Source organism: Muscardinus avellanarius (assembly GCF_963383645.1).
Source record: "Muscardinus avellanarius genome assembly, chromosome: X".
NCBI classification, from domain to species: Eukaryota; Metazoa; Chordata; class Mammalia; order Rodentia; family Gliridae; genus Muscardinus; species Muscardinus avellanarius.
Genome location: NC_137792.1, coordinates 102,780,956 through 102,800,525, shown reverse-complemented (window position 1 = coordinate 102,800,525; position 19,570 = coordinate 102,780,956). Strand labels below are relative to the sequence as shown.

Genomic DNA, 19,570 nt, shown 5'->3' with positions numbered 1-19,570 from the left:
CAAACTAAATATATACCCTCTCTCTCTATAATACCAAACGCCCTCCATACTCGTATGGGCTGTGCATGAGCTTGAAATTGCCCTAAGTAAAGATTCACAGAATGAGAGGCTCTTGAGGAAACCCACCTATGCCACACCTTCAGGTTCTAGTCAAGGAGTGGCTGATATGAAGTGTGGGTGTTCTTCTGGGTGAGGGGGGGATTGGATGATCTCTCAAATGGTCTGAGTGAAATTGTGTTGGCCATCTGTAGAGCCAGCATTGAGGGTGAGTTCAGGACGGGCTATGTGGCAGTACCTAGTGACTGCATTGTTGAGTTGTATGTTACTCTGTTTATGTATTATTACTGTAGTTCTCATACTCTATTTGTCAACTCAAAGACAATCAATGAATGCCGACTCTGTGCAAGAATGCCTATCTTTCACTGTTATTCAGAGCACAGGAATAAGCAAGTTTGAGAGGACAACAGAAATTCAACTTTAAGCATGTGCAATATGAGGCATCCTCACTCTTTGCTGCCTGTATCAAATCAGTATATAATATTGTCACTTCCATATTCTGAATATTCAAGAAATTCATCCACTACTCTTTGCACCTCCTCACCATTACAAGTGTGTGTGTGTGTGTGTATGTGTGTGTGTGTGTGTGTGTGTTGTTGAGGATTAAACTCAGGGGCATTCTGCCTCTGTGCTACACCCCCAGCCCTATTTTACTTTTATTTTGAAATGGGGTCAAAGTTGGCTTTAAACATCTAATCCTCCTGTCTCTTCTCCCAAGTACTAGGATTACAAACTTGCACTACCACGCTCATCTATCACTCTATCACTCCAAATGTCAAGCCAGCAGTATTTTTCTCTTTCTTTCTTTCTTTCTTTCTTTCTTTCTTTCTTTCTTTCTTTCTTCTTTCTTTCTTTTATTCATTTTTTGTAGTACTGGTGATGGAACCCAGGGGCAGTGTACCTCCGAGCTTCATGCCCAGCCCTATTTTTTTATTTTTTTTAGTCTTTATTTTGAAACCGGGTCTCACTGAGTTGCAGAGGGCCTCACTAAGTAGCTGAGGCTGTCCACAAACTGCGATCCTCCGGTCTCAGCTTCCCGAATGCTGGGATTACAAGTGTGTGCCACCATGCCCGGCTGTAATATTATTTCTTAAATGTTTTACTTTAAAATACAGAACCATTGCTTGATCCCTGCACACCTAGCCTTCTTGAGAAAAGCACAAACCTTACCATCACAACATTAGACAATAGCCTACTGAACTCTGAATGACACCTAAAATATTGTCAGAGAGGTGAACTTTCTCCATACCTCTGGCCTACACCCCCAACCCTATTTTATTTTTTATCTTGAAACTGGGTCTTGATAAGTTGCTAAGAGTCTCGCTGAGTTGCTAAGGCTGTCCTTGAATCTGGCATTCTCCTCTCTCAGCCTCCTAACTACTGGGATTACAGGCATGCACATCCATATCCAGCTGAGCTTTCTTCTTTATATCTTGCTTCCTAGAAATTTTAAACCTTTTATTAAGATATCTTTTATATAACACAAAATTGGCCTGTTTTAAGTGTATACTTCAAGGATTTTTAGCAAATTTATCAAGTGGGACAATGGTCACTATAATCCAACTTTAGACATTTCCAACATCTCAGTGACATCTCCCTTGCCTACTTGCAGTCCATCCTCATGACACTCCCCCCACCCCACCCCTGGCCCTGCACCAGGCCTCTCCTAATATGCTTTCTGTCTCTATGGATTTACTTACTGTGGGTCTGGATTTCTTCACATCCTCATCAATACTTGTTATTTTTCCTTTTTGAAAAGGTTGTAAACCAGGTGCAGTGGTACATGCCTATAATCCCAGTGCTTGAGAGGCTGATACAGGAGGATCGCGGGTTTGCAGCCAACCTCAGCTACTTAGTGAGGCCCTATACAACTGAGACCCTGTTTTGAAACCCTGTTTCAAAATAAAGAATAAAAGTAGGTCTGGTAGTGTAGCCCAGAGGTAGAATGCCACTGGGTTCAATTACCAGTACTATACACACACACACACACACACACACACACACTCTCTCTCTCTCTCTCTCTCTCTCTCTCTCTCTCTCTCTCTCTCTCTATTTCACACACACACACATACACACTCACAGGTGTATCCTTGTGAGTATGAAGTAGTATCTCTTCATGGCTTGGATTTGCATTTTGCCAATGACCAATTGATCAGCTTCTCATGTGTTTGCTGGACATTTGTACATTTTCTTTGGAGAAATACCTACTCAACGTTTTGCCCATTTTAAAAGTGGGCTATTTGTCTCCTTATTGCAAAGCAAGTGTTCCTTATACATTCTGGCTATGGGTCCTTTGTCAGATAAGTGATCTGAAAATATTTTCTCCCAGTCTTTGGCTAGTCTTTCCTTTTTCCCCAGATCATGTTTTTTTTTGACATTTTTATAAATTAAAATTTATCAGTTTTTTACTGTTTCACATTGTGGTTTTGGGGTGTGGTATCTAAGAACTCTGCCTAACCAAAGACAATGAAAGTTTTCCACTAAAGAAGTTTTTCTACTAAAGTTTATCTCTTTGTGTTCCTAATACCTTGGACCATTCCATCATCAATTATTGCACAAAAAACCATCCTTTTCCTATTTTGTTGCCCTGGAAACATTTTTGAAAACCAGTTGGGTTCAGATGAACCCCATAAGAGTTCATATCTAAAATCTCAATTGTGTTCTATTAATCTATAATTCTATTCTCCTAATATCCCCATACTGTGAATACACTGTGTATAAATATTAATCCTTGCTTGTCAATTTCTAGACATGACCCTGCTTTTCTTCTGATGGAAATTTTACTAATTCTGAGAGAACATCCACTTTAAAATATTGTGATTTTAATCCATGAACTTGAAATGCTTTTACATATATTTACATCTTCAGTTTTCCTCCAGAATATTTTGAATTTTTTCAGTATAATGAGATTTCATATATAGGTGTGGTAACAAATAACTGTAATTTCAGGATTTGGGAAGATGAGACAAGAAGATCTCAAGGTCGAGACCAGAGTCAGTAAACTAGTGAGGCCCTCAGCAACTTAACAATACTCTGTATTAAAAAAGAAAGTAAAAAGGCTGGGTGTATAGCAGGTAGATAGAATATCCTGGGGTTCAATCCTCAGGATCACGAGGCACTTCTTTTGTTCATTTTATTCCTAAGTGATTTATTTTTATGCTATTGTGATTAATTCTCAATCACTATCTACCTTTTCTTTGCAAATATATAGAAGTACAAATGACCTTTGTGTACTGATTTTGTGTTAGGCGGTGGCACTGCTGAATGGAATTATTAGTTCTTGTAGCCTATCTTTGTGCCTGTGTGTAGGGAGCAATGGGGGAGTGACTGCTTAACAGGCAGCAGATTTGTCTTTGGGATGGTGAAAGTAAGTGCATAGGTGAATGTACTTGATGCCACCGAGTCCCACCCATCCTCCCCCAATCGGCTCTTGCTTCTCTCCCAGAAATAGATGGGCACAGTTCCCGCCAAAAGAAGAGGGTCCAGTGAGGAGGCCAGGAGGCCCAGCCTCCTAGGCACAGGCCTGCTCCAGGCTGCCCCGCTGCTGTGCGCCAGCCACAGCTTGGACAGCTTCGATAGCTTCGACGACTACGACAACGAGAAGATGTCACCGCCGAGGCGCGTGTGCTAGCGGGCCTGAGTGCACACGCGCTGGCGGGGGGCGCGGGGGAGCATCAGAGGCCACAGCGGGCCAATGAGCATCCGGCCAGGGGTTGCTAGGATACAGAGTACTGGTCCAGGTAACTCGAGGCCCAACTGCCTCCAGGTGCCGGGAAGGCAGCCAAACAAAATGGAGAGAGAAGAGGGTAGCAGCCACCAAGGGGCGCCGCAGCAGCAGCAACGCAGCCGCCGCCGCCGCCGCCGCCGCCGCCACCGCCGCTCTCGCACTGCTCGAGCTGGGTTGACCTTCTCCATCAGCCTTGTGGAGCGCCACCTACGAGAAGACCACTATGCCCAGCACCTGTCGGAGGCAGCTCTGGTGTTTCTGACAGCTGTTCTGGAGTACCTGACGGCCACAGTGCTGAGGCTGGCTGGCAACGAGGCCCGCTACTCCGTCCGGAGGCGCATCACACCGGAACACCTGGATATGGCCATTCACAACAACTCCTTGGTCAGCGCCTTCTTCGGAGACACCACCATCTCCCAAGTGGCCCCATTCAGGCGCTAGGTGTTCTCACCTGGCTCAATCTCCAAACCCCTCCCAAGCCCCGACCATCTTCCAACCCCTCAATCCACCCACCCGAAACTCAGAACCCCCTCCCCAGATTGCCTGGGGACTTCTTTGACTTTGTCATTCAATAAAAGTGTTTAAAGAAACTTGCTTCATTCACTTTGCTGTGGGAAAGGGGTGAGGGTGGTGAGGGATGCAGAGTTGGGCCTACTGACAGACGGTGGAGGGGGAGGTGGTGGTGGAGGTGGTGATGGGTGAGGATGAGGGGAGAGGGCCTGGGAGGTGATGATGGGTGAGGATGAGGAAAAGGGGCCTGGGAGGTGGTGGTGGGTGAAGATGAGGAGAGGGGGGCTAGGAGATGGTGGTGGATGAGGATGAGGGGAGTGTGTTCATGGGAGGTGGTGGTGAATGAGGATGAGGGATGGGGCCCTGGGATATGTAGGTGGATGAGGATGAGGGAATGGGGGACTGGGAGGTAATGGTGGGTGAGGATAGGTGATGGCACCTGGAAGGTGGTGTGAGGATGAGGGGAGCAGGAAGGGAGTTGGTGGTGGGTGAGGATGAGGGGATGGGGTCCTGGCTGGTGGTGGTGGGTAAGGATGAGGAGATTCGGTCCTGGCAGGTGGTGGTGGGTGATGATGAGGGAATAGAGGCCTGGGAGGTGGTGGTGGGTGAGGATGAGAGGTTGGGGAACAGGGAAGTGGTGGTGGGTGAGGATGAGGAGATGGGGCCCTGGGAGGTATGGTGGTGGGTGAGGATGAGAGGAGAGGGCCTGGGAGGTGAAGGTGGGTTAAGCTGAAAGGATGGGGTCCTGGTAGGTAGTGGTGGATAAGGATGAGGGGAGGGGGCCCTGGGAGGTAATGGTGGGTGAGGATTAGGGGATAGGGCCTGGGAGGTGGTGGTGGGTGAGGATTAGGGGATAGGGCCTGGGAGGTGGTGGTGGGTGAGGATGAGGGGATGGGGGCCTGAAGGTATTTGTGGGTGAGGATGAGGGGAGGGGCCTGGCAAGTGGTGGTGGGTGAGGATGAGGGGATGGGGCCTGGGAGGTGGTTGTGGGTGAGGATGAGAGGAGGGTGTCAGGGAGGGGGTGGTCTCAGAGGATGAGGGGAAGGGGTTCTGGGAGGTAGTGGAGACTGAGGATGAGGGGATAGGGGCCTGTGAGATGGTGGTTGGTGAGGATGAGGGGATGGGGGCTGGGAGGTGGTGGTGGGTGAGGATGAGGGGATGCGGGGCTGGGAGGTGGTGGTAGTTGAGGATGAGGAAGGGGAGGGTGCCTGGGAGGTGGTGCTGGGTGAGCATAAGGGGTGGAGGCCTGAGAGGTGGTGCTGGGTGAGGATGAGGGGAGGAGGAGCTGGGAAGGGGGTGGTTGATGATGAGAGGTTGGGGGACAGGGAAGTGGTGGTTGGTGAGGATGAGGAGATGGGGCTCTGGGAGGTGTGTTGGTGGGGGAGGATGAGGGGAGGGGGCCTGGGAGGTGTGTTGGTGGGTAAGGATGAGGGGAGGGGGCCCTGGGAAGTGTGTTGATGGGTGAGGATGAGGGGAGCAGACCTGGGAGGTGAAGGTGGGTGAGGATGAAGGGAGGGGGCCCTGGAAGGTAGTGGTGGGTGAGGATGAGGGAAGGGGGCCTGGGAGGTGGTGTAAGTTGAGTATGAGGAATGGGAAGGGGCCTGGGAGTTGGTGCCGGGTGAGGATAAGGGAAAGGTGGCCTGAGATGTGGTGGTGGTTGAGGATGAGGGGATGGGGGCCTGGGAGGTTATGGTGGGTGTGGATGAGAGAATGGAGGCCTGGCAGTTGATAGTGGGTGAGGTTGAGGGAAGGGGTCCTGGGAGGTTGTGATGCGTGAGGATAAGGGGATGGGTTCCAGGGCAGTGGTGGGTGAGGATGAGGGATGGGGTCTTGGGAGGTGGTGGTGGTTGAAGATGAAACGAGGGGGCCTTGGAGGTGGTGGTTGGTGAATATGAGGGGATGGGGTTCTGGAAGGTGGTGTTGGGTGAGGATGAGGGGAGTGTGGTTCTGGTAGGTGATGGTGAGAAAGGATGAGGGGAGGGTACCTGGGAGGTGGTGGTGGGTGAGGATTATGGGATGTGGTCCTGGTAGTTGGTGGTGGGTGAGGATGAGGGGATGGGGTTCTGTGAGGTGGTGGTGGGTGAGGATGAGGGGATGCAGGCTAGGAGATGGTGGTGGTTAGAATGAGGGGAGGGGGTTGGGAGGTGGTGGTGGGTGAGGATGTGAGGAGGGGTCCTGGGAGGTGTTGGTTTGTGAGGATGTCGGCATGCAGTCCTGGTAAGTGGTGCTTGGTGAGGATGAGGGAAGGGGTCCTGGCAGTTGATAGTGGGTGAGGTTGAGAGAAGGGGTCCTGGGAGGTTGTGATGCATGAGGATAAGGGAATGGGATCCAGGGCAGTGGTGGGTGAGGATGAGGGATGGGGCCTTGGGAGGTTATGGTAGTTGAAGATGAAATGAGGGGGCCTTGACGGTGGTGGTTGGTGAAGATGAGGGGGTGGGGTTCTGGGAGGTGGTGGTGGGAGAGAATTATGGGACAGGGGGCCTGGGAGGTGGTGGTGGGTGAAGATGAGGAGAGGGGGGCTAGGAGATGATGGTGAATGAGGATGAGGGGAGGGGGCCTGGGAGGTGGTGGTGAGTGAGGATGAGGGATGGGGCCCTGGGATATGTAGGTGGATGAGGATGAGGGAATGGGGGACTGGGAGGTGATGGTGGGTGAGGGTAGGTGATGGCACCTGGAAGGTGGTGTGAGGATGAGGGGAGCAGAAAGGGAGTTGGTGGTGGGTGAGGATGAGGGGATGGGGTCCTGGCTGGTGGTGGTGGGTAAGGATGAGGAGATTCGGTCCTGGCAGGTGGTGGTGGGTGATGATGAGGGAATAGAGGCCTGGGAGGTGGTGGTGGGTGAGGATGAGAGGTTGGGGAACAGGGAAGTGGTGGTGGGTGAGGATGAGGAGATGGGGCCCTGGGAGGTATGGTGGTGGGTGAGGATGAGAGGAGAGGGCCTGGGAGGTGAAGGTGGGTTAAGCTGAAAGGATGGGGTCCTGGTAGGTAGTGGTGGATAAGGATGAGGGGAGGGGGCCCTGGGAGGTAATGGTGGGTGAGGATTAGGGGATAGGGCCTGGGAGGTGGTGGTGGGTGAGGATTAGGGGATAGGGCCTGGGAGGTGGTGGTGGGTGAGGATGAGGGGATGGGGGCCTGAAGGTATTTGTGGGTGAGGATGAGGGGAGGGGCCTGGCAAGTGGTGGTGGGTGAGGATGAGGGGATGGGGCCTGGGAGGTGGTTGTGGGTGAGGATGAGAGGAGGGTGTCAGGGAGGGGGTGGTCGCAGAGGATGAGGGGAAGGGGTTCTGGGAGGTAGTGGAGACTGAGGATGAGGGGATAGGGGCCTGGGAGATGATGGTTGGTGAGGATGAGGGGATGGGGGCTGGGAGGTGGTGGTAGTTGAGGATGAGGAAGGGGAGGGTGCCTGGGAGGTGGTGCTGGGTGAGCATAAGGGGTGGAGGCCTGAGGGGTGGTGCTGGGTGAGGATGAGGGGAGGAGGAGCTGGGAAGGGGGTGGTTGATGATGAGAGGTTGGGGGCCAGGGAAGTGGTGGTTGGTGAGGATGAGGAGATGGGGCTCTGGGAGGTGTGTTGGTGGGTGAGGATGAGGGGAGGGGGCCTGAGAGGTGTGTTGGTGGGTGAGGATGAGGGGAGGGGGCCCTGGGAAGTGTGTTGATGGGTGAGGATGAGGGGAGGGGGCCTGGGAGGTGGTTTTAGTTGAGGATGAGGAATGGGAAGGGGCCTGGGAGTTGGTGCTGGGTAAGCATAAGGGAAAGGGGGCCTGAGATGTGGTGGTGGTTGAGGATGAGGGGATTGGTGCCTGGGAGGTTATGGTGGGTGTGGATGAGAGAATGGGGGCCTGGCAGTGCACGTGGGTAAGGATGAGGGGATTTGGGCCTGGGAGGTGGTGGTGGGTGAAGATGAGGGATGGGTGCCTGAAAAGTCGTTGTGGGTGAGGATGAGGGGAGGAGGCCTGGGAGGTGAGGATGTCGGCATGCAGTCCTGGTAAGTGGTGCTTGGTGAGGATGAGGGAAGGGGGCCTGGCAGTTGATAGTGGGTGAGGTTGAGGGACGGGGTCCTGGGAGGTTTTGATGCATGAGGATAAGGGGATGGGGTCCAGGGCAGTGGTGGGTGAGGATGAGGGATGGGGCCTTGGGAGGTGGTGGTGGTTGAAGATGAAAGGAAGGGGCCTTGGAGGTGGTGGTTGGTGAAGATGAGGGGATGGGTTTCTGGGAGGTGGTGGTGGGTGAGAATAAGGGGAGTGTGGTCCTGGTAGGTGGTGGTGAGAAAGGATGAGGGAAGGGTACCTAGGAGGTGGTAGTGGGTGAGGATTATGGGATGTGGTCCTGGTAGGTGGTGGTTGGTGAGGATGAGGGGATGGGGTTCTGGGAGGTGGTGGTGGGAGAGAATTATGGGACAGGGGGCCTGGGAGGTGGTGGTGGGTGAGGATGAGAGGATGGGTTTCTGGGAGGTGGTGGTGGGTGAATATGAGGAAATGTGGGCCTTGAGAGGTGGTGGTGTGTGAGGATGTGGTGATGCTGTACTGGCAGGTGGTGGTGGGTGAGGTTGAGGGGAGGGGTCCTGGGGGTAGTTGTGCGTGAGGATGAGGGGTTGGGTCCATGGGGGTGGTGGGTGAGGATGAGGGGATGGGGCCTTGGGAGGTGGTGGTGGTTTTTGAAGATGAGTGGAGGGGGCCTTGTATGAGTGGTGGGTGAAGATGAGGGGATGGGGTTCTGGGAGGTGTTGGTTTGTGAGGATGTCAGTGTGCGGTCCTGGTAAGTGGTGGTTGGTGAGGATGAGGGAAGGGGGCCTGGCAGTTGATAGTGGGTGAGGTTGAGGGAAGGGGTCCTGGGAGGTTGTGATGCGTGAGGATAAGGGGATGGGGTCCAGGGCAGTGGTGGGTTAGGGTGAGGGATGGGGCCTTGGGAGTTGGTGGTGGTTGAAGATGAAAGGAAGGGGTTTGGAGATGGTGGTTGGTGAAGATGAGGGGATGGGGTTCTGGGAGGTGGTGGTGAGGGAGGATGAGGGAAGGGTCCTGGGAGGTGGTGGTGGGTGAGTATTACAGGATAGGGGCCTGGTAGTTGGTAGTGGGTGAGGATGAGGGGATAGGTTTCTGGGAGGTGGTGGTGGGTGTGGATGAGGGGATGGGGCTTTGGGAGTTGGTGATGGGTGAGGTTGAGGGGATAGGGTCCTGAGAGGTGGTGGTAGTTTAGGAAGAGGAAGGGGAGTTGGCTTTGCAGGTGGTGCTGGGTGAGGATAAGGGGAGGGGGCCTGAGAGGTGTTGGTGGGTGATGATGAGGGGTCGTGGCCTGAATGGTGTTTGTTGATGAGGATGAGGGGAGCGAGCCTGGGAGGTAGTGGTGGGTGAAGATGAGGGGATGGGGCCCTAGAGGTGGTATTGGGTTAGGATTAGGGTGGGGCATGGGAGTTGGTGGTGGGTGAGGACAAGGGGAGGGGCCTGGGAGGTATTGTTGGGTGAGGATGAGGGGATGGGGCCTATGACGTTGTTGTGGGTGCGGATTAGTGGAGGATTCCAGGGAGGTGGTGGTGGCTGAGTATGAGGGAATGGGGTTCTGGGAGGTAGTGGTGAGTGAGAATGAGGGAATTGGTACTGGGAAGTGGTGTGTGAGCATGAGGAGAGGTGGCCTGGGAGTTGGTGGTGGTTGAGGATGAGAGGTTGGGGGACAGGGGAGTGGTGGTGGGTGAGAATAAGGGGAGGGAGCCTGGGAGTTTGTGGTGGTTGAGGATGAGGGGATTGGGGCCTGGGAGGTGGTGGTGGGTGATGATGAAGGGTGGGGCCCTGAACTGTAGTGGTGGGTGAGTTTGAGTGGAGGAGTCTGGGAGGTTGTGGTGGTGGGTGAGGATGAGGGGAGTGGGCCTGGGAGGTGGTAGTGGGTGAGGATGAGTGGAGGGGCCTGCGAGGTTGTGGTGGGTGAAGATGAGGGGATGGGGGCCTGGCAGTGCAGGTGAGTGAGGATGAGGGGATTCGGGCCCGGGAGGTGGTGGTGGGTGAGGATGAGGGGAGTGGGCCTGAGAGGTGGTGGTGGGTGAGGATGAGTGGAGGGGCCTGGGAAGTGGTGGTGGGTGAAGATGAGGGGAAGGGCCTGGGAGGTGGTGGTGAGTGAGGATGAGGGGAGGGGGCCTAGGAGGTGGTGGTGGGTGAGGATGAGGGGAGGGGTTCCTGGAAGGTGGTGGTGGGTCAGGAATTGGGGATGGATCCCTGGGAGGTGGTGGTGGGTGAGTATGAGTGGATGTGGGCCTGGGAAGTGGTAGTGAGTGAGGATGAGTGAGGGGACCTGAGAGGTGGTGGTGGGTGTGGATGAGGGGATGGGGACCTGGGAGTGGACAGTGGTTGAGGATGATGGGTTTGGGGACTGGGAAGTGGTGGGTGAAATGAGGAGATGGGGCCTGAGATGTGGTGGTGGGTGAGGATGAGGGGATAGGTCTCTGGGAGGTGATGGTGGGTGAGGATGAGTGGAGAGGTCCTGAGAGGTGGTGTTGTGTGAGCATGAGGGGATGGGGCCTGGGAGATAGTGGTGGGTAAGGATGAGGGGAGGGTTGCCTGGGAGATGGTGGTGGTTGATGATGCAGGTAGGGGGCTTGGGAGATTATGGATGTGTGAGGATGAGGGGATGTGGGCTTGGAAGTTGGTGGTGGGTGAGGATGAGGAAAAGGGGCCTGGGAATTGGTAGTGGGTGAGTATTATGGGATGTGGTCCTGGTAGTTGGTGGTGGGTGAGGATGAGGGGATGTGGTTCTGGGAGGTGGTGGTGGGTGAGTATAGGGGATGCAGGCTGGGAGATGGTGGTGGTTAGGATGAGGGGAGTGGGGCCTGGCAGGTGGTGGTGGGTGAGGATGAGAGGAGGGGGCCTGGGAGGTGGTGGTCAATGAGGATGACTGAATGGGTTCCTGGGAGGTGTTGGTTTGTGAGGATGTCGGTGTGCTGTCCTAGTAAGTGGTGGTTTGTGAGGATGAGGGAAGGGGGCCTGGCAGTTGATAGTGGGTGAGGTTGAGGGAAGGGGTCCTGGGAGGTTGTGATGCGTGAGGATAAGGGGATGGGGTCCAGGGCAGTGGTGGGTGAGGATGAGGGATGGGGTCTTGGGAGGTGGTGGTGGGTGAGGATGAGGGAATGCGGGCTGGGAGATGGTGGTGGTTAGGTTGAGGGTAGGGAGGCCTGGCAGGTGGTGGTGCATGAGGATGAGAGGAGGGGGCCTGGGAGGTGGTGGTGAGTGAGGATGAGGGAATGGGATCCTGGGAGGTGTTGGTTTGTGAGGATGTCAGCATGCAGTCCTGGTAAGTGGTGGTGGGTGAGGATGAGGGAGGGAGCCTGGCAGTTAATAGTGGGTGAGGTTGAGGGAAGGGGTCCTGGGAGGTTGTGATGCATGAGGATAAGGGGATGGGGTCCAGGGCAGTGGTGGGTGAGGATGAGATATGGGGCCTTGGGAGGTGGTGGTGGTTGAAGATGAGGGGAGCAGGCCTTATAGGTGTGGTGGGTGAAGATGAGGGGATGGGGTTCTGGGAGGTTGTGGTGGGTAAGGATGAGGGGAGTGTGTTCCTGGGAGGTGGTGGTGAGTGAGGATGAGGGGAGTGGTTCTGGGAGGTGGTGGTGGGTGAGGATGAGGAAAGGGGGCTGGGAGGTGGTGATGGGTGAGGATGATGGGATGGGGTTCTGGGAGGTGGTGGTGGGTGAGGATGAGAGGAGGGGGCCTGGGAGGTGGTGGTGAGTGAGGATGAGGGAATGGGGTCCTGGGAGGTGTTGGTTTGTGAGGATGTCAGCATGCAGTCCTGGTAAGTGGTGGTTGGTGAGGATGAAGGGATGGGGGCCTGGCAGTTGATAGTGGGTGAGGTTGAGGGAAGGGGTCCTGGGAGGTTGTGATGCGTGAGGATAAGAGGATGGGGTCCAGGGCAGTGGTGGGTGAGGATAAGGGATGGGGCCTTGGGAGGTGATGGTGGTTGAAGATGAAACGAGGGGGCCTTGGAGGTGGTGGTTGGTGAAGATGAGGGGATGGGGTTCTTGGAGATGGTGGTGAGTGAGGATGAGGGAAGGGTACTGGGATGTGGTGGTGGGTGAGGATTACAGGATAGGGGCCTGGGAGTTGGTAGTGGGTGAGGATGATGGGATAGGTTTCTGGGAGGTGGTGGTGGGTGAGGTAAAGGTGATGGGGTCCTGGGAGGTGTAGGTTTGTGAGGATGTTGGCATGCAGTCCTGGTAAGTGGTGGTTTGTGAGGATGAGGGGATGGGTGCCTGGCAGTTGATAGTGGGTGAGGTTGAGGGAAGGGGTCCTGGGAGGTTGTGATGCATGAGGATAAGGGGATGGGGTCCAGGGCAGTGGTGGGTGAGGATGAGGGATGGGGCCTTGGGAGGTGGTGGTGAGTGAGGATGAGGGAAGGGGACCTGGGAGGTGGTGGTGGGTGAGGTTGAGGGGAGGGGTCCGGAGGTAGTTGTGCGTGAGGATGATGGGTTGGATCCAGGGGGCTGGTGGGTGAGGATGAGGGGATGGGGCCTTGCGAGGTGGTGGTGTTTGAAGATGAGAAGGGGGCTTTGTATGTAGGGTGGGTGAAGATGAGGGAATGGGGTTCTGGAAGGTTGTGGTGGGTGAGGATAAGGGGAGTTTGTTCCTGGGAGGTGGTTTTTGTTGAGGATGAGGGGAGGAGGCCTGGGAGGTTGTGGTGGGTGAGGTTTATAGGATGTGGTTCTGGCATTTGGTGGTGGGTGAGGATTATGGGATGTGGTCCTGGTAGTTGGTGGTGGGTGAAGATGAGGGGATGCGGGCTAGGAGATGGTGGTGGTTAGGATGAGGGGAGGGGGGCCTGTTAGGTGGTGTGGGTGAGGATGAGAAGAGGGGGCCTGGGAGGTGATGGTGAGTGAGGATGAGGGAATGGGGTCCTGGGAGGTGTTGGTTTGTGAGGATGTCGGCATGCAGTCCTGGTAAGTGGTGGTTGGTGAGGGTGAGGGAAGGGGGCCTGGCAGTTGATAGTGGGTGAGGTTGAGCGAAGGGGTCCTGGGAGGTTGTGATGCATGAGGATAAGGGGATGGGGTCCAGGGCAGTGGTGGGTTAGGATGAGGGATGGGGCCTTGGGAGGTGGTGGTGGTTGAAGATGAAAGGAAGGGGCCTTGGAGGTGGTGGTTGGTGAAGATGAGGGGATGGGATTCTGGGAGGTCGTGGTGGGTGAGGAGGAGGGGATGGGGGCTGGGAGATGGTGGTGGTTAGGATGAGGGGAGTGGGGCCTGGCAGGTGGTGGTGGGTGAGGATGAGAGGAGGGGGCCTGGGAGGTGGTGGTGAGTGAGGATGAGGGAATGGGGTCCTGGGAGGTGTTGCTTTGTGAGGATGTTGGCATGCAGTCCTGGTAAGTGGTGGTTGGTGAGGATGAGGGAAGGGGGCCTGGCAGTTGATAGTGGGTGAGGTTGAGGGAAGGGGTCCTGGGAGGTTGTGATGCGTGAGGATAAGGGGATGAGGTCCAGGGCAGTGGTGGGTTAGGATGAGGGATGGGGCCTTGGGAGGTGGTGGTGGTTGAAGATGAAAGGGGCCTTGGAGGTGGTGGTTGGTGAAGATGAGGGGATGGGTTTCTGGGAGGTGGTGGTGAGGGAGGATGAGGGAAGGGGGCCTGGGAGGTGGTGGTGGGTGAGTATTACAGGATAGGGGCCTGGTAGTTGGTAGTGGGTGAGGATGAGGGGATAGGCTTCTGGGAGGTGGTGGTGGGTGTGGATGAGGGGATGGGGCCTTGGGAGTTGGTGATGGGTGAGGTTGAGGGGATAGGGTCCTGAGAGGTGATGGTAGTTTAGGATGAGGAAGGGGAGGGGGCTTGGCAGGTGGTGCTGGGTGAGGATAAGGGGAGGGGGCCTGAGAAGTAGTGTTGGGTGATGATGAGGGGTGGGGGCCTGAATGGTGGTGGTTGGTGAGGATGAGGGGACCGAGCCTGGGAGGTAGTGGTTGTTGAGGATGAGGGGATGGGGCCCTGGAGGTGGTATTGGGTGAGGATTAGGGTAGGGGCCTGGGAGTTGGTGGTGGGTGAGGATGAGGGGATGCGCCTGGGAGGTATTGTTGGGTCAGGATGAGGGGATGGGGCCTGGGAGGTTGTTGTGGGTGAGGATTAGTGGAGGGTTCCAGGGAGGGGGTGGTGGCTGAGTATGAGGGGAGGGGGTTCTGGGAGGTGGTGGTGAGTGAGGATGAAGGGATATGGTACTGGGAGGTGGTGTGTGAGCATGAGGGGTGGTTATCTGGGAGTTGGTGGTGGTTGAGGATGAGAGATTGGGGGACAGGGAAGTGGTGGTGGGTAAGGATAAGGGGAGGGAGCCTGGGAGGTTGTGGTGGGTGAGGATGAGGGAAGGGGGGCCTGGCGGTGCAGGTGGGTGAGGATGAGGGGATTGGCGCCTTGGAGGTGTTGGTAGATGATAATGAAGGGTGGGGGCCTGAACTGTGGTGGTGGGTGAGGTTGAGTGGAGGGGTCTGGGAGGTTGTGGTGGTGGGTGAGGATGAGGGGAGAGGGCCTGGGAAGTGGTAGTGAGTGAGGATGAGTGGAGGGGCCTGGAAGGTTGGGGTGGGTGAAGATGAGGGGATGGGGGCCTGGGAGGTGGTGGTGGGTGAGGATGAGGTGAGTGGGCCTGAGAGGTGGTGGTGGGTGAAGATGAGTGGAGGGGCCTGGGATGTGGTCGTGGGTGAAGATTAGGGGAGGGGGGCTGGGAGGTGGTGGGGAGTGAGGATGAGGGGAGGGGGCCTGGGATTTGGTGATGGGTGAGGATGAGGGGAGGGGTTCCTGTAAGGTGGTGGTGGGTAAGGAACTGGGGATGGATCCCTGGGAGGTAATGGTGGCTGAGGATGAGTGGAGAGGTCCTAAGGGGTGGTGGTGGGTGAATATGAGGGGATGTTGGCCTGGGAAATGGTGGTGAGTGAGGATGAGATTAGGGGACCTGAGAGGTGGTGGTGGGTGTGAATGAGGCGATGGGGACCTGGGAGTGGACAGTGGTTGAGGATGATTTGTTTGGGGACTGGGAAGTGGTGGTGGGTGAAGATGAAGAGATGGGGCCTGGGATATGGTGGTGGGTGAGGATGAGGGGATGGGTCTCTGGGAGGTGATGGTGGGTGAGGATGAGTGGAGAGGTCCTGAGAGGTGGTGTTGTGTGAGGATGAGGGGATGGGGCCTGGGAGATGGTGGTGGGTGAGGATGAGGGGATGGTTGCCTGGGAGATGGTGGTGGTTGATGATGCAGGGAGGGGGCTTGGGATGTTGTGGTGGGTGAGGATGAGGGGTTGTTTGTTTGGCAGTTGGTGGTGGGTGAGGATGAGGTGATGGGGTCCTGGGAGTAGGTGGTGGCTGAGGATGAGTGAAGGGGGTCTTGGGAGATGGTTGTGTATGAGGATGAGGGGTGGGGCCTTGGGACGTGGTGGTGGGTGAGGATGAGGGGAGTGGGCCTGGGTTGTGGTGGTGGGTGCGCTTGAGGGGAGGGCTTCCTGGGAGGTGGTGGTGGGTCAAGCAGTGGAGTTGGGTCCCTGGGAGGTGATTGTGTGTTTGGATGAGTGGAGTGGTCCTGGGAGGTGGTGGGTGAGGATGAGGGGAGAGGGCTTAGGAGGTAGTGTTGGGTGAGGATGAAGGTTGGTGTCCTAGGAGGAGTTGGTGAGCATGAAGGGATCGTGGCCAGGGAGGTAGTGGACGGTGAAGATGTGGGGATGCAGTACTGGCCGGTGGTGGTGGGTGAGAATGATGGGAGTGGGTTTGGGAGGTGGTGGTGGGTGAGAATGAGGGGTGTGTAGTCCTGGGAGGTGATGCTGGCTGAGGATGAGTGGACGGGCCTGGAGGTTGTGGTGGGTGAGGATGAGGGTATGGGGTCCTGGAAGATGGTGGTGGGTGGGGATGAGGGGATGGGGGCCTGGGAGGTGGTGGTGGGTGAGGATGAGCAGATGGGGTCCTGGGATTTGGTGGTAGTTGAGGATGAGGGGAGGGGGCCTGGGAGGTGATGGTGGGTGAGGATGAGGGAATGGGCCCTGGGAAGGGGTGGTGGGTATAGATGAGGGGAGGGTGCTAGGAAGATGGTGGTGGGTGAGGATGAGTTGAGGGGGTTCTGGGAGGTGGTGGTGGCTGAGGATGAGTTAATAGGGTTCTGGGAGGTGATGGTGGATGAAGATGAGGGGATGGGGGCCTGGGAAGTGGTGGTGGGTGAGGATGAGGGGATGGGGCCCTGGAGGTCGTATTGGGTGAGGATTAGCGTAGGGGCCTGGGAGGTATTGTTGGGTGAAGATGAGGGGATGGGGCCTGGGAGGTTGTTGTGGGTGAGGATTAGTGGAGGGTTCCAGGGAGGTGGTGGTGGCTGAGTATGAGGGTGGGGGTTCTGGGAGGTAGTGGTGAGTGAGGATGAGGGGGTATGGTACTGGGAGGTGGTGGGTGAGCATGAGGGGAGGTGGCCTGGGTTTTGGTGGTGGTTTAGGATGAGAGGTTGGGAGACAGGGGAGTGGTGGTGGGTGAGGATAAGGGGAGGGATCCTGGGAGGTTGTGGTGGATGAGGATGAGGGGAGGGGGGCCTGGCGTTGTAGATGGTTGAGGATGAGGGGATTGGGGCCTGGGAGGTGGTGGTAGATGATGATGAAGGGTGGGGGCCTGAACTGTGGTGGTGGGTAAGGATGAGTGGAAGTGTCTGGGAGATTGTGGTGGTGGGTGAGGATGAGGGGAGTGGGCCTGGGAGGTGGTAGTGGGTGAGGATGAGTGGAGGGCCTGGGAGGTTTTGGTGGGTGAGGATGAGGGGATGGGGGCCTGGCCGTGCAGGTGAGTGAGGGTGAGTGGATTGGGGCCTGGGATGTGGTGGTGGGTGAGGATGAGGGGAGTGGGCCTGGGAGGTTGTGGGGGTGGGTGAGGATGAGGGGATGAGGCCTGGGAGTTTGTGCTGGGTGAGGATGAGTGGAGAGGTCCTGGGAGGTGGTGGTGGGTGAGTATGAGGGGATGTGGGCCTGGGAGGTGGTGGTATGTGTGGATGAGTTGAGGGGCCCTGGGAGGTGGTGATGGGTGAGGATTAATGTAAGGGGCCTGCGGAGGAGTGCAGGTACAGGTTCTCCTTGTGAGTACAGGGGGTGGCTGGGGCTAGGAGGGGCCGGCCAGCCTGAGGTTACACAAAATGTTCCTCCTGGGCTCTGAGTAAGGAGTCACAGCTGGCCTGCCAACATGTCTCCTTGTGTATTGTGTCTAGAATGACGCAGCCATCGCACCAAGACTGTGGGTCGGCCGAGGACCCAAGTCTAGTAGGCGACCAGGGTGGCCATGGACAGGTGGACAGAGCGGTGGGCCTGGGCGCCAGTGGAGCAGGGGCTTCGAAGGGGCAATGGAGGTATGATATGGGGAACGATGAGCCAGAAGAACGCAAACATGAAACTGGGGTGGAGCAGGGTCATGAGTTTACTTTTGGTCCTGTTCAGATGGAGATGCTACTATGAGGCGCCCTTAGCAACCTAGCTCCCAAAACTGTAACTTAGCAACAGCTGGTGCCACGCCAGGCCAAGCCAGCCCAGGACTCTGCCTTTGATAAGGCCCCCCACCCACCCTTCCTGACTACAGCCCACGCCCCGCCCAGAAGCCAACATTTGCTTATGCCTCCGCTTTATTTGCATTAGCAGATCCCATCAGGCCAAAACCCTGGATTTGCCAAGGAAGTCGACCTCTTGATCCACATTAGGTGGTTTCCAAATGCAGCAGTCTGAGGTCTGGATTTGGGCAGGTGCAGAAGCCAGTTCGAGCTCCGCCCACATTTCTAATTTGCATACAGTCCAATCACGGCCCCGCCTCCCTTTCTTCTCTTTACATATCACCAGGGAAACGGAGAATACGGAGGGCACTGAACTGATGTGCGCTTCTGGTGGCCGGTGGCACATGCCTAGCCTACTGTGAGTTAAGGCGGGTTTATGCCCTCACGTCGTCTGCCCTCACATCGCCGGAATCACGTTTGTGGCGTGGTTACATCCCGAAATGCTCCAGTTGGCCAAGATGGCGGCCTCCACGTCCGGGCTCCGCGGCCGCAAGGCCCCACCCGATGCTGGGGACTTCCTGGAGCGATACCGCTTAGTATCGAAGAAGCTAAAGAAGCGATTCCTGAGGAAACCGAACATGGCAGAGGCCGGTGAGCAGTTCGGGCAGCTGGGCCGCGAGCTGTGCGCCCAGGAGTGCTTGCCCTATGCAGCCTGGTGCCAGCTGGCCGTGGCGCGCTGCCAGCAAGCGCTCCTCCACGGGCCAGGAGAGGCACTGGCCCTCATCGAGGCCGCACGTCTTTTCCTGCGGCAGGAATGCGACGCGCGCCAAAGCCTGGTCTGCCCCGCCGCCTACGGCGAGCCGCTGCAGGCGGCTGCCAGCGCCCTGGGCGCCGCGGTGCGCCTGCATCTCGAACTGGGCCAGCCTGCTGCCGCCGGAGCCCTATGCCTCGAGCTGGCCGCCGCCCTGCGGGACCTGGGCCAGCCAGCCACTGCCGCCGGCCACTTCCAGCGGGCCGCCCAGCTGCAGCTGCCCCTGCTACCTTTGGCCGCTCTGCAAGCGCTCGGTGATGCTGCCTCGTGCCAGCTACTGGCGCGAGACTACGACCGCGCCCTGGTCATCTTTACGCGCATGCAGCGCCTGGCGCGGGAGCATGGCAGCCACCCGGTGCAGCAGCCCCAGCCGCCGCCCCCGCCACTGAAGGGGCCGCTGTCAGAGTTGCCGGGGCCGCCGCTTCGTCCTGGTGCCACCCCTGCCCTGCCGGTGGCGCTGCTTTCTGCAAATGCCTGCTCAGCTGTGCTAGGTCCCGCCGTCCTGGGAGCCTTCTCAGACGTACTGGTCAGGTGCGAGGTGTCCCGGGTGCTGCTGCTGCTGCTTCTGCAGCCACCGCCCAAGAAGTTGCTGCCTGAGCATGCCCAAACCCTGGAGAAATACTCCTGGGAGGTTTTTGACAGTCATGGGCAGGAAAGCAGCGGCCAGCTGCCGGAGGAGCTGTTCCTGCTGCTTCAGTCCTTGGTCATAGCTACCCAGGAAAAAGACACGGAATCCATCAAGTCACTACAGGTTGAGATGTGGCCTCTGTTGACTGCTGAGCAGAACCACCTCCTTCACCTCGTTGTGCAAGAAACTATCTCACCTTCAGGACAGGGGTTCTGATAAAGCACATTAACTAAAGATCTCTGCCTGGTATATCCAAATGCACGCATCCACCTTTGCAGTTAGGGAAAAATAAAAGACCCTGATTCTGGTTCTGAGTTTTCTGTTATTCACATGGCCACCGCGATATATATATATATATATATTTTATTTTATTTTTTTTGCCCAGCATATTTCACTTAACATAATGTGTCCCAAGTG

The 19,570-nt window shown here is 56.4% G+C and overlaps 1 protein-coding gene across 1 annotated transcript; it reads left to right on the top strand.

Annotated features, from left to right (window-relative positions):
• Positions 1-18,232: 18,232 nt before the first annotated feature.
• Positions 18,233-19,369, top strand: LOC308279003 (40-kDa huntingtin-associated protein-like; the record flags this gene model as incomplete). Its single annotated transcript, XM_080718976.1, has 1 exon — positions 18,233-19,369. The coding sequence occupies one exon, from the start codon at positions 18,233-18,235 to the stop codon at positions 19,367-19,369; it is 1,137 nt and encodes a 378-aa protein (XP_080575102.1).
• Positions 19,370-19,570: the final 201 nt, after the last annotated feature.